The sequence below is a fragment of the Lynx rufus genome, unplaced genomic scaffold (assembly GCF_022079265.1).
Source record: "Lynx rufus isolate CCGP_SWC_20201006 ecotype Redwood Valley unplaced genomic scaffold, mLynRuf1.p SCAF_6, whole genome shotgun sequence".
In the NCBI taxonomy this organism is placed as follows: Eukaryota; Metazoa; Chordata; class Mammalia; order Carnivora; family Felidae; genus Lynx; species Lynx rufus.
The window spans coordinates 58,742,307-58,755,539 of NW_025814878.1; the positions used below are offsets into that span (position 1 = coordinate 58,742,307).

At 34.4% G+C, this 13,233-nt stretch overlaps 1 protein-coding gene across 1 annotated transcript in view; it reads left to right on the top strand.

Moving 5' to 3' along the window:
• Positions 1 to 10,657, top strand: part of MMS22L (MMS22 like, DNA repair protein) — a 127,850-nt gene extending 117,193 nt beyond the window's left edge. Inside the window, exons 23-25 of the mRNA XM_047102609.1 lie at positions 3,859 to 3,955; positions 5,551 to 5,718; positions 6,452 to 10,657. Coding sequence (XP_046958565.1) covers positions 3,859 to 3,955; positions 5,551 to 5,718; positions 6,452 to 6,533 — 347 coding nt within the window. The 3' untranslated portion in view covers positions 6,534 to 10,657. The remainder of the gene's footprint in view (positions 1 to 3,858; positions 3,956 to 5,550; positions 5,719 to 6,451) is intronic.
• The last annotated feature ends 2,576 nt before the right edge of the window (positions 10,658 to 13,233 follow it).

The following is a 13,233-nucleotide window of genomic DNA, read 5'->3' on the forward strand; positions in this document are numbered from 1 at the left end:
GCATCTAGCTTGGAAAAAAGGTAAAATTAACCCTATCTGTAGATGATTTGATCTTATATACAAAATCCTAAGCACACCACTAAAAAGCTATTAGAACTTATAAACAAGTTAAGCAAGGTTGTAGGATACAAAATCAAGACACAAAAATTCATTTTATTTCTATATACTCTCAATGAAAATCTAAAAATGAAATTAAGAAAATGATTCCATTTACATTTCCATTTACAATTGAAAAAAAACAACTAGGAATAAATTTAAGAAAAGGGAAATACAAGCTTAAGATCTGAAAAATACCAAACATTGTTGAAAGAAATTAGAGAATATCTAAATAAATGGAAAAAACACCCATTTCATGTATCAGAAGAAGTAATATTGTTAAGATAGTAGTATTCCCCAAATTGGTCTACAAATTCAGTGTAACTCCAGAATAGTTGAAACAATATTGAAAAAAGAACAAAGTTGGAAGATTTATACTTTCCAATTTCAAAACTTAGTAGAAAACAGTGATCAAGACAGTGTGGTATTGACATAAAGATAGACATAGATCAGTGGATTAGAATCGGAAGTCCAGAAATAAATCCAAAGGTCTGTGGCCAACTGATTTTTTTCACAAAGGTGCCAAGATGATTCATTCGGGAGAAAACAAGTATTTCAACAACTTGTACTAAGTCAAACACATATCCACATGCAAAAAAATGAAGTTATACCTTTATTTCACGCCATACGCAAAAATTAACTCCAAATAGATTATGGACCTAAATGGCTGAGATAAAACTATAAAACTCGTAGAAAAAGCAAACTAGTAAATCTTAATGACCTGGATTTGGCAATGAGTTGTTAGGTACAACAAAAGTACAAGGCAAGAGAGACATAAATTGGACTAATCAGAATTAAAAACTTTTCAGGTACCTGGATCACTCAGTCAGTTAAGTGTACCAATTTTTGATTTAGGCTCAGGTCATGATCTATATAGTTTGTGAGTTCAAGTCCCACGTTGGGCTCTGTGTTGTCAGCACAGAGCCTGCTTCAGATTCTGTCTCCCTCTCTGTCTGCTCCTCCCCTGCTCACTCTCTATCTCTCTCTCTCTCTCTCAAAAATAAATAACCCATTAAAAAGAAAACTTAAAAAATTTAAAACTTTCATGCTTCAAAGGACAATCAAAAAAGTGAAAAGAAAGTTCCCAGAATGAGAGTTGCAAATCATTTATAGGATAAGGAACTTGTACTTGGAATATATAAAGAACTGTTACAACTCAGTAATAAAATTTTTTTTTTATATAGGCAAAGGAGGACGCCTGGGTGGCTTGGTGGGTTATTGCGTCTGACTCTTGATTTCAGCTCAGGTCATGATCCCATGGGTCATGGGATCAAGCCCTGTGTCGGGCTCTGCACTGACAGCGCAGAGCCTGCTTGGGATTCTCTCTCTTGTCCTCTAACTCAAAAAAACAAACTTTCAAAAAAAAAATAGGCAAAGGATTTGAATAGACATTTTTCCAAAGAATATAAACAAATGGCTAATAAGCACCTGAAAAGGTGCTCGACACAATTAGTCATCAGGGAAATGCAAATCAAAACCACAGTGAGATACCACTAAGTTGGGTATTATGAAAAAGTCAGATAATAACAAAGTTTGGTGAAAACATGGAGAAGAAATCAGAACCCCTAGTTACTGCTATTGAGAATATAAAATGGTATAGCCACTAGGGAAAATAGTCCAGTCATTTCTTAGATCGTTAAACATAGAGTTACAATGTGACCTAGCAATGTCACTCCTAGGTATGAACCCAGGACTAATGAAAACATATATCCACACAGAAACTTGTACATTCGTATTTATAGCAATTTATTTTTCATAGTAGCCAAAAGGTAGACTGTCAACTGACAGATTTTTTTTTAATGTGATACAGCCACACCGTGGAATATTATTTGGCCATAAAAAGGAATTAAGTCCTGCTGCATGCTATGCAACATGGATGAACTTTGAAAACATTGTTTTAAGTGAAAGAAGCCAGTTACAAAAGACCACATATTGTATGATTCCATTTGTATGAAATGTCCAGAATATTAAATCGATAGAGACAGAAAGTAGATTTGTGTTTACTTTTAGGGTATATCAGAAAATAGGGAGTGGTAGCTAAAGAGTGTCAGGTTTCTTTGCATAGTAAATATTCTAACATTGTAGTGATGGTTGCACAATTCTGCAAATATACTAAAAACATGGAATTGTACGTGTTAAGTGATTAAAGCTGTTAATGTAAAGAAAAACTGAAAAAAAACCCAGCTTTTTAAAAAGTTCAGTTCAGTTAAATAAACCGAGATGGCAAATATTTTTTTTAAAACACAACTGTACGCTGATATCCACAGAAGCTTGATTCATAATAGCTTCAAAATGCAAACAACCCAATTGTCCAGCAACTAATGCATGGATAAACAACATGGGGTATCTCTATACAGTGGAATATTATTTGGCCGTCAAAAGAAATAAAGTACACATTCTACAACATGGATGAACCTTAAAACATAATGCTAAGTAAAAAGGCAGTCAGAGAAAACCATGTGGTGTATGATCGTATGTATATGAAATTTCCAGAGAAGTCAAATCCATGAAGACAAAAGTAGATTCGTGGTTGCCAGGGGCTGGGGGAGGAAGAAATAGGAGAATGTGACTGTTAAGGGGTATAAGGTTTTCTGGGGAGGTGATGAAATTATTCTGAATTAGACAGTGGGGATGCCTTCTCAACTCTGTGAATATACTAAAATCCAGTGAATTGTACACCTTAATAGGTTGGTTTTGATGATAAGTGAATTGCACTTCAGTAAAGCTTTGTTTTTCTTTTTAAATCAATGCTTAATGTTTTCTGTGAAGACTGTTTCTTCGTATTCTGGTACTTTATCCACAGAAGAGCTTTTGGGGGTTGTTTTTCAAGAAAATGTCTTTTAAGAATGAATTATACTGATTTCAGAATTGTATCTAATATGAGGAGTTACTTGCTCAGTGAAGACAAGTGTGCTATATCTTCTTTATCCACTACCCTCATACCATAGAGAACATTACTAAGTACATGTGATTAACTTAAGTTCATATGTATCCTGTTTTGTGCTCCTGCTATAATGGATTAGAGCTTCTGAAATTTTTATTCTTAGAGTGCTTTTTTCCCAGCTATTTATATTAGATGTGCCAAAAACAACACAACAAAAATTTAATAGCATTTGGAACATACTAAATTTTCTATTTTCTTTCTTGATATTTTTCCATTTTTATGTACAAATGCACAATTTTAAAGGATTTGGTTAAATATTTAAAGAATACAAATGTTCTTTTTATAACTTCACTGTCTTTTTTGAAAGAACGATAGCATCACAGTTGATTTATACACATACACACACACACATCTTTGGCTAATTTTAAGTGAAGGTAAATTGGTGGTTTCTAATTTGTTAGTGAGTAGGAGGGAGGAATATGCCTATGAATTTTAAAAAAATAAATCTGCTTTTCTGTAAATCAGCTGAATGATTAAAAGCTATCTTTTGTCAGTATGTAACTACTTGCAGGATGAGGATGATAGAATGTTTTTGAATATGGGGTCTTTCTAAAAGGCCTATCTTTACATTTATTTTTTCAGTTATAAGAGTGTAAAAAATAAACTCTTAAGGTTTTTATATTTTCTTAGAATGGGAGACAAGGAGATAGAACTTTAGAACAAACCAAAAACTCAGAACTATTTCATTTTGAAAAATAACAAAACTGTACAAACTTTAAGAAAACAACATATTTCTCTAAATTAAGAGTGTTCATAAAAATGAGGATCCAGATGGTCAATTCAGACACAGTGTGTGATGCTATAATTTTTCCTCCTAGTGAAAAGGCTGGCCACAGAGAACCTGCAATACATGGTAAAAGCCTGCCAAGTGGGGTCAGAAGGAGAACCCGCCGCCCAGCTGACTTCTGTGTTTAGGTAACTGGAAAATACGCCAACTGGCAAGGGGACTATTGCCAGCCATTTGACAGCCAACATGTTTTTTAAATAACTAATTATCCAAAACATAATGTGTTACTACTTGTTATAGTATTTCAATTATTATATTTTTGGCAGTGGTTTTGTTACACTGTGTTGTTTTATTAAAAAGACAAAAGTGCCAGGGAGGAAGACAAGTGAGCTGACTTCAAATTACCTGAGAATTGGGTGAAGAAGACTCCTGCATGTATTTAAGAGAAAAAAGTCAGGATATGTGGGTCATGATGACAGGTGCACAGGCCCTCAGAGCTGCTACACATGTTACTCAGGATCCAGTGTAGAAGTACACATGACTGGTTGTTTCACTTGCTGTAGATACTATAGACCCAGAAAGCTTCATTGTATTTCAGTTGTGAAGCATGGACTGTATAAGAGTAGATCTGATGTTAGTTCCCAAGAACAGTAATGCAACGGGAGGAACATTTTCTGTGTTTTGTGTTGTTGTAACGTTCTGTGTTTTATTGTTGTTTCCTGCCTTGCCTCCTCTAGAATCTTGTGCTTTCTGTTAGGGCAGTATTTTTAAATATTTCTTTCTCACAGTTTCTGCCAGTTCCCCTTTTAATATATGTATCTCTGCCCTAACACTGCCATGAGAAATAATGTGGGTCCGTTTTCTTCCATGTTGGCTCTTTGATTCCTCAGTTCGTTTTCTCCTCACATAATTGGCACTCATCAGCTGTTTACAATTTATTTAAATTGGGATCACATGAAATAAATAGTGGCTTTGTAAGAATTATAAAACCCTAGGGGCGCCTGGGTGGCTCAGTCGGTTAAGCGTCCGACTTTGGCTCAGGTCATGATCTCACAGTTCATGGGTTCGAGCCCCGTGTCAGGCTCTGTGCTGACAGCTCAGAGCCTAGAGCCTGTTTCAGATTCTGTGTCTCCCCCTCTCTCTGCCCCTCCCCTGTTCATGCTCTGTCTCTGTCTCAAGAATAAATAAAACCCTAAGAAGGGAGAAAGGATTTTATATGAACGAGGAAGATTGCATGTTTGTTATGTACAACGTATTAAGCTAGGTGACTTTTTTTTGTTGGGGAGAGAGTGGAAATTTTAGGGTTAAAACATAATTTTTTATAAAGGCCTCCTCTGGGTCTAAAATCTCCAGTTAAGGAATGTAAAAATATGTATTATGAGTAACTTGTTTTTCTCATAAAAATATTGTTTGATCTATTTAGAAATACGATGAACTAAGAAATACCTAGGAAGCTGGACTCATTTTTTTCTACATCCTTACCGCTCAGATTCTGACATGCAGAGAATAGCAGCAAAGTCCCTGGGACTAGATTTCCCCCCTTATTCTCCCTTCTCAGGTTCCAACCCTTCCCTCTTCCAACCAGTGCCGTGGTTCTGGTCATGCATAGCTCACGCTGAAGTAGGCCATTTCTGTCCTTTAGTCTTCATAGGGCATCTAGATTCTTAAGGTAATCTTACGTGAAATGATCTTTCTTGTGTTCAGGTTACAGCTAATTGTTATATAGATACCAGCCCTGGGAACTTCCCCAGAAGTAATCCTTTGCAACTTGATTTACTTTCAGGCATTTTATTCAGGATTATGGTACGAGGTACGATAATCAGATTTACGGCATTTTAGAAACAGTAGCAGCATTGGACCAGCAGGTTGTTATCCATTTGCTTTCTACCCTCACTCAGTCTCTGAAGGATTCAGAGCGGAAATGGGGCCTTGGCAGAAATATTGCACAAAGGTATGTTTGAAAATCTTATTACATTCTTTTGGGCAACGATTATAAAATTTAGATTCATTTCCTAGAAATGGTTTATTTTCCCATTCCTAAAAATTTGGGGTATGTTGGAGTTGACAAATGTTTCCATACTATGATTGACACATCGCGATTCACATATAGTTCTTTTCAAAGTGACCACCTTTGAAAGCTCTGTGTTTCATCAGTGCTACTATTGCTCAAAACACATTCAGTGTTCCTCATTGGGAGGTGGACTTTAGAGCCTCAGATGTGTTGCTGGATGCCCTATGAAGACTATAACACTTAAAATCCATGGTGGCATTATCTGCCCTTTGAGGGATGCCTTGATGTACTGAAACAACTGCCATCATGTGTATCCAGTGAGTAAGGTGTGTGACCCAATTAAATACGGTTTTTGGTCAAAAATAAGTAATAGGACTTTTTTTCTTATAGGCTTACAACCCAGTTTCAGATTGTGCAGGACTGTGTAACATAATGTAACATCATGGAAATAGACCTGTAGTTCCTAAAGAGGTTGTTTTAGAGGAGTCAGCACTCATGACAAGTCATATGTCCCAAGTTTGTTAAAGAATCAAAGTATTTTAGTCATATTGTATGAGTGTGTGTGCGTATAGACAGACAGACACTCAGGTAGGCTCAGTTTGTAAATACTTAAAACGAAAAGTAGTGGAAAAGGTAATAAATGTATCTACATCTTTTCTTTTTTCTTAAACAGGGAAGCCTATAGCAAACTTTTATCTCACCTAGGACAAGTGGGACAAGATGAAATGCAGAGACTGGAGAGTGATAATACCTAACATATTTTGTGATTTGCCTTCTCTATTATAACTATCTGAAGCCGCTTTGCACCATTCTGATTCATACTTTTAATTGTGTGATGTTCTGTTAAAAATTCTTTCTAGGATTTTTTTCTTACATACCTGTAAGTATAAGGTACATAAATAAGGAAATAAAGGTTAATTAAATATATTTTAGGACCTTTGGAACTTGGCAGAATTGCATTCTCTTTTGAAGAGTTCTTAGTTTAACTTAAAGGAACCTTTTCTAACTGTGAGTGTTACATGTGTATGTCTGTTAAGTAGATTTGCACCAGTCAATCCAGGAACTTTTCACTGTAATGTGACTTTCTGTCTTGTGAGTGATTTGTTTTGTTTCTTACATGTTTTAATATGATGTGGGTGTTTTTTTGTTTTGTTTTATTTTGTGTTTTTTAACATTACCTGGCTGTTCTGTGCTAGTTTTGGGGAAAGGGGGGTTCAGGAGGTGGGATTGTATGTTTGTCATCTTTTGTTATACTGTGTCTAAGGCAAGTTAATAAATGCCCAGCACACTTAGCTCTGTGAGGAATGAGGCTGAGTCTGGCCAAATGAATATACAGATAGTATATAAAATGTTTTAAAACTTAAGCCAACAGTGTTTATGCTTAGGTCCCAACAGTTGCCAGATTTTTTTTTTCTTTAGTTGTCCTTCTTTTGGGGAATTTATTAAAAGACCTCTATCAGGAGGAGGATAAATAAGACCCTTTAAGAAAAGAGAAAATAACATCTAAAAAAATCTTCAGGTTACATTATTAACAGAAGATTTCTGAGAACTCAGCCCATTTATCTCCTCATCAATTAGAGCCTTTTATAATTTAGCATCTTACATTATGTTTACAAGGAACCAGTTTACTTTCCTTTAGCAGCTATTGTGTCTCAACTCTTTATTTCATCCAGATTTTTATTTTACCAGTTGGGCTCTTATCCTTGTCTCCTTTTTGTGGTGAGCTTTACTTGGTGAAAGAACTCCAGTCCTAGTGTTGGGAACCCACCTAGGTCTCAAAGCCAGCTCTGCTTTGTAAACCTGAGCAAGTCACTTAACCTTGCTGAGCCTCAGTTTCTTCATGGAGAAAAAAAGAATACTAATCCTTTTTCTTTTTCACGGTGTCCTAGTAAGAATCAGGGGATAATGTATGTGAATGTATTGGTGACATACATTATATTTGAGGTGTGCAGACATGATTACTAATCATTCATGCCCAAAGGTAATGAACACCTCTCAATTTTGTCCCTTTTTCTCTAATAGGTCCTAGATGAATGAGCACCCCCCCCTTGGGACCCCCACCCCCCCCGTTTTTTTTCTTCAAATTTTTTCTTACACATCATGTTTGCTAACTTTGCAATAACTTACTGTTTCCTTCTTGGGACTCTAGTCTTTATCATGGTTCTTCTATTCCTCCTTTTCTAACTCAAGAAGTATCTTTAAAGATGAAGTGTATTGCAGTCAGCGAACTATACTTGTTAATGCTGTCCTTACTGTAATGTGTGAAGTCTAAAGGAGTATCTGTTGTTTTCACAACATACAAATAGTTTATCCCCCTGCCAGATCAGCTATTAGTACTTCAACAAATGGAATGAATAAAAGCCTCGTTAAGGTTACTTAGTAGACTTTAAAGCAATGAGTTTTTTATTATCGTAGTGACTTACTAAACTTAATGTATTGCTTTGCAGGTTTCAGCAAATGAAGCGTACATCTGTTTAAGGTGACGCTTTTAAAGAAGTTATTTATGTGTATATATATTTTTATTTCCAAAATAGGATTAATAAGATAGCTTTGAGAATCATGTTCCTTAGAATATGAAACTTTTAAGAGATGAGAAAAGCCACTGCTGAATCATGCATTAGGGCATATGTCTATAGATGCTAAGAATAAATAGTTTATACTTTAAAAATCCATAACAAAAAAAAAAAATCTGTGACAATACATATGTGTAAATACGTGTGTTGAAGTGTGTTTTTAATTGAAGAAAAAAAAATTTATGACTCAGTTCATTTTCTTGAAAATCTTCACAGACCCTTCACTTAATAGGATAATCTTACCTTTTTTCTATTCCCAGACTTAGAGTAAGTACCTTATTCCTGCTTCCTTAATATGTATTTACCCCTAAAGAACCTGTACTCTGGGGCTGCTGCTTCTATCTCTATATTGTAAGCCGTTCTCTTTTGGTGCAGTCTGAGAGTACATTCTCATTTCTCATGTCCTTTGGCCTGACATCTGTGTTTTCCTTCATCTTCTCAACCCTTCCTTGGTGATACTCCTCCTCCCTACATACTGTACTTTGAAAGCACCCTCATGTTCTCCTTTCCGGTCCCCAGTGGTGAGATGTGGCTCTTCACTTGCTCCGTCTCAACATTCTTCTAGTAGTGAACTGCGAACACTAGCTCAATTATAATTTCATCTCTGAAGTCTATTTCTAGTGCTAATTTCTCTCTAAACCCCTCTAGTTGGATCCTCCTGAAATCTCAAGGCAACATGTCAAGCTGCACTTGTCAATTATTTTCAACTAGCTGCTGCCTTTTCTACCCAGGGAATACACTGTTTTCACAAGTTATTTAGCCTTGAAACTTCAGAAGCATCTTGGATTCTTACATGTCCCCCACTTTCAGGTGATCACCAGTACAGGCTCTTGGTATTTTTTTCTTTTTTCCATCCTATACACCCCAACTGTCTTTCCTACTGTGCTCTATTGATCTTCTTACCTCCTTATCTCTGATCTTCTTCCCTGTAATTCATCCTCACACAGTTCTGGCATTAGTGTTGCTAAAATAATCCTTTCTTCCTGTTACTTTTCTGCTCAAGGACCTCCAGTTACTTGCCAGTGTCAATAAGCTGACATTCAGAGTCTTCAGGAGACTTTCTGCTATCCGACTCTACCTTTTCTATGCAAACTTAACTCACACAGGAGACTAGACTGCCTTAGACATCTGAATGCCATGTTCATTCTGCACTCTGAGCTTCATTCAGCTTGCCAGGAGAGAATACTACCCTTTCTATAGAAACCTAGCCTTAAGACACTTAAGTAGGAAGACAGTTAAAATATAAGTATTCCAGTCAAATAATTTCTGTAAAATATCAGATGGAATATAAAAGAGATGATTGAAGGACAACAGAGTGGTAGAAAGGACTTTATTAGACATTCAGATTTGGTTATGATTTAAATTTTAATTGAACATTTAATTAGGTTTTCATGGGGGAGTAAAAAACATGGAGTATGATCTCTGTACAGAAATCTTTTAGTATTGACTTCATTTGCATTAGAAGAGTTTCATAGTTTAAAACTTTTATATCTTTACCTATTCCTAGCATATTTTTTCTTAAGCCTACTTGACTTTTTCTACCTGGGCATCTATATTAAAAACAAAAACAAAAACAAAACTTACCTGTAGCCTGTGTGTGTGTTCTTTACCCATTATTATTTTCTTTCATGCTTCATCACAAATTTTTAAAACTATTTTGTTCTTAAGGAATTACGTGTACTTTAACAGAATCTTTGACAGCTTTTATTTTTACATCCCTTTGTTAAAATTATCTGTTCTATAAAAATTTGACAAGTTTCTGCAGTTGGGAAAAGCCTCTAGGAAACCTGTCTTCCCTCAATCCTATAGATTTTATGTAAACCTTACATTTTTCCAAAAGCTCTTCTCCTGCCTTCTCCTCCTAGGGTTAAAAATACTGCCTTGTCAGTCAAGTACATAGCATGCCAATATAAATACCATGTTTTGTTTGCTTAAGACAGTTGGTTTGGGAAGCTAGCAAAGTAGCATATTTTTTCACATATTTAATAAGATATAAGATTTGTACTTTGATTCAGTGATAATCTATATTGCTAAGATTACCAAAATAAGTACTACATGATTGGAATTGAATAACTTCTGCTTATTAAAGTTTTTGGTGTGCTAGTAGTTATCCAGTTTATAGCATTTATTGCATTTGTGAATTGTGTTTTCAGAAAATGCTGGGCCTTATTGTATAAGTTAATTGTGCATATAATAATTTTTTAAATGTATATATTTAGTTTATACTTCATCCATGATTATTACACTTCCTTTTTTATGAAAGATTTGAAAACCAAAATAAAAATGAACCATATTACTTGGAAGAATAATTTCTATGTTGTTCCTGTTTTAATATTCTGTGGCAAAACGAAGTTTTTTAGTCATTTCAACAGTTGAAAGGTATACAGTATACATGGGGTTAAACTTTGAAGAAAACATGAAGAAAAAGGAAGAAAAATATCTTAATCGTAACGAGAAAAATATCCTAATCATAACCAAATTGGTATTTTGTTATTAAGAATCTAAGGAACTTCATTGCACTTTACATTGTTTTACAGATTAATGTCTTTGCTGGCTTTTCTTCCTACACAAAGGAACACTGTGCTAATACCTATGCAGTACTGTGTTTTCTTTTAGATAGTAAAATCTGAAAATGGTGTTTAAGTGGTTGGAATTTTCATGCTTTTCTTATGGAAATTCAAATTAACCTAATAATTTAACTACAAATACAATATGGTCTATAATTTTAAAGAGTAAAAATGAAAGATGAATTACTACAGTTCACTTAAATAGAAAATATATATTTGAATATTTGGTTTTATGAGCACAGTTTTCTGGAATCTTTGAGGAAAATGATCTAATCATAAGCATTCTGCGTTTTATTTTTCCTAGGAATGTTGTACTTCAGAGGCTATCTTTGGCTATACTGTAAAGAATATTTTCTAATTCTGAGTTCGATTCTGTAATATTAGTGGATAATACATTAAAGTTTCCCAAGAAAGTGTTTGCTAATATACTGATTTGTTTTAAATGAATAGTTAGAAATCTATACAGAAAATATCAAGAGTAATCTCAGGGTACCTTTTCATTATTAGGCAAGCTTATTTTTAGACCATTTTCCTTTCATTCATTGGATATAGGATGCGGGATTACAGATGTAATGGTTTTATAAGGTAAAACAGCTGGAGGTCAATTCATGTATCAAGTAGAAATTTTAATAAATCCGAAACACTTCTTGCTTAGGTTCTTTTTGAAAAGATATCTGAAATGCCAGAGTCATTTTCCTGACTTGGTAAGGCATTTAAAATATTTAGTTTACATGATTTATAAACTCTTCTAAAGAGACTCTGTAATTCTTCTAAATATCATATCAGTATCAATTTTCACTTTTCAGAACTGTAAAATTACTCTGAAGGTTTTTTGTCTAAATCTCTGGGAGGTTTTTATTTTACTTTTTCCCCTTATGCCTAGTCTTTCCTTCTCTGCTCTTTAATCTGAATAACCAGATTATTACTTAAAAATTAAAATTTTTAGGTATAACAGTGTGAAAAGTTAGTGAATTTTGTATTTAGGATTTTAAAAAGTTTGTTTTTATTTCTGAATACCAAAAGTGGTTACATGAATAAAATGACAACTTCCTGTAAGGTAAGGATTGCTAAACAATTTATGCCAAAGGAAAAAAGTCCAACTAAAGTCTTCCTTTTAGTAAAGTGACTTAGATCCTAACAAGATTAGGAAAAGGGAAAAACTCATGTTACACTTCTTGAATTTATGTTCCAATGTGATTTTTATTACATATATATATGTGTATATATACATATATATATGTATATATTGTTATAGACAAAGCAAATCCAAAAACCTAGCCTAAATAAGAATTCTTATGCATTATTAAAAGTGGTAGTAATAAAATATGTATTGGTGGTGGAGGAAGAGTCCCACAAGTGCTCAAGATTGACATAACCTTTAACAAAGTGCAAAAACTTTTATTAGAACTACTAAGTCTAGGTTCACAGTTATGTCAGAGCACTTTATGGTGCCCAAATTAGTACAGCTAATTTTTTTTTGTTGAGCTTTGAAATGTCATTTTTCGCTAAATGAGTTTAAACAAGTGTTTGAATTATGATGTGAAGCAAGAATTTGTATAGACTTAGGAATCTTTGGCTTGGTAGACTCCCCTTTTCCTAATTAGCATCTCTTCACATGCTTTTCAGAATCATTTCTCCCACAGCATGTGTTCCAAGTTCTATTTAGTAATTTTTAAATAATTTCAAAAATAATCTCCCCGTTCAGTTACAGAATTCTAAAGACAGTAAAATACCTTGTAATTTGAGTAACTTTTTTTTTCTTAAATGAAGTACTTCAGAGCATTTGCCTAATCCTCACAACATTCTTCTGAATTGATACGGAAATCAATAATTATCCTCCTTAAAGAATGGGAAAACTAGCACTGAAAGTTAAGCACCTAGCCCAAGGTCACAGTAACCAAGCTGAACAATCTGGGCGTTCAACTGCTGTTCCAGTGTACTTCTATCATTCGTGTTACTGTGAATAAAACATGGCATTTAAAATTTTATAATGTCATAATACTGAGTCTATACTAGTGGGGCTGCATAATGTTAAATTTTTAAAAGAAAAATTACAAACCCAGTTTTAAGTAGTAAGGGGATTAACTACGGAAGATTTTTTTTTTTTTTGAAGATCATTGATGGCAGTACTTGTGAAATAAATTGCCTTACTAACATTTTCCTGTTTTCCTAGACAGTGCTGATTAGAGAAAGTCTACAACAAAGGCTCTAAAGACCCATGGAACAGTAATTGACCATTAAGTTGTCACTGAGCTACACCACAGTAAAAGTCAGACATATTGCATATTGACACACAGAGAGAAGGGTGACAGGAG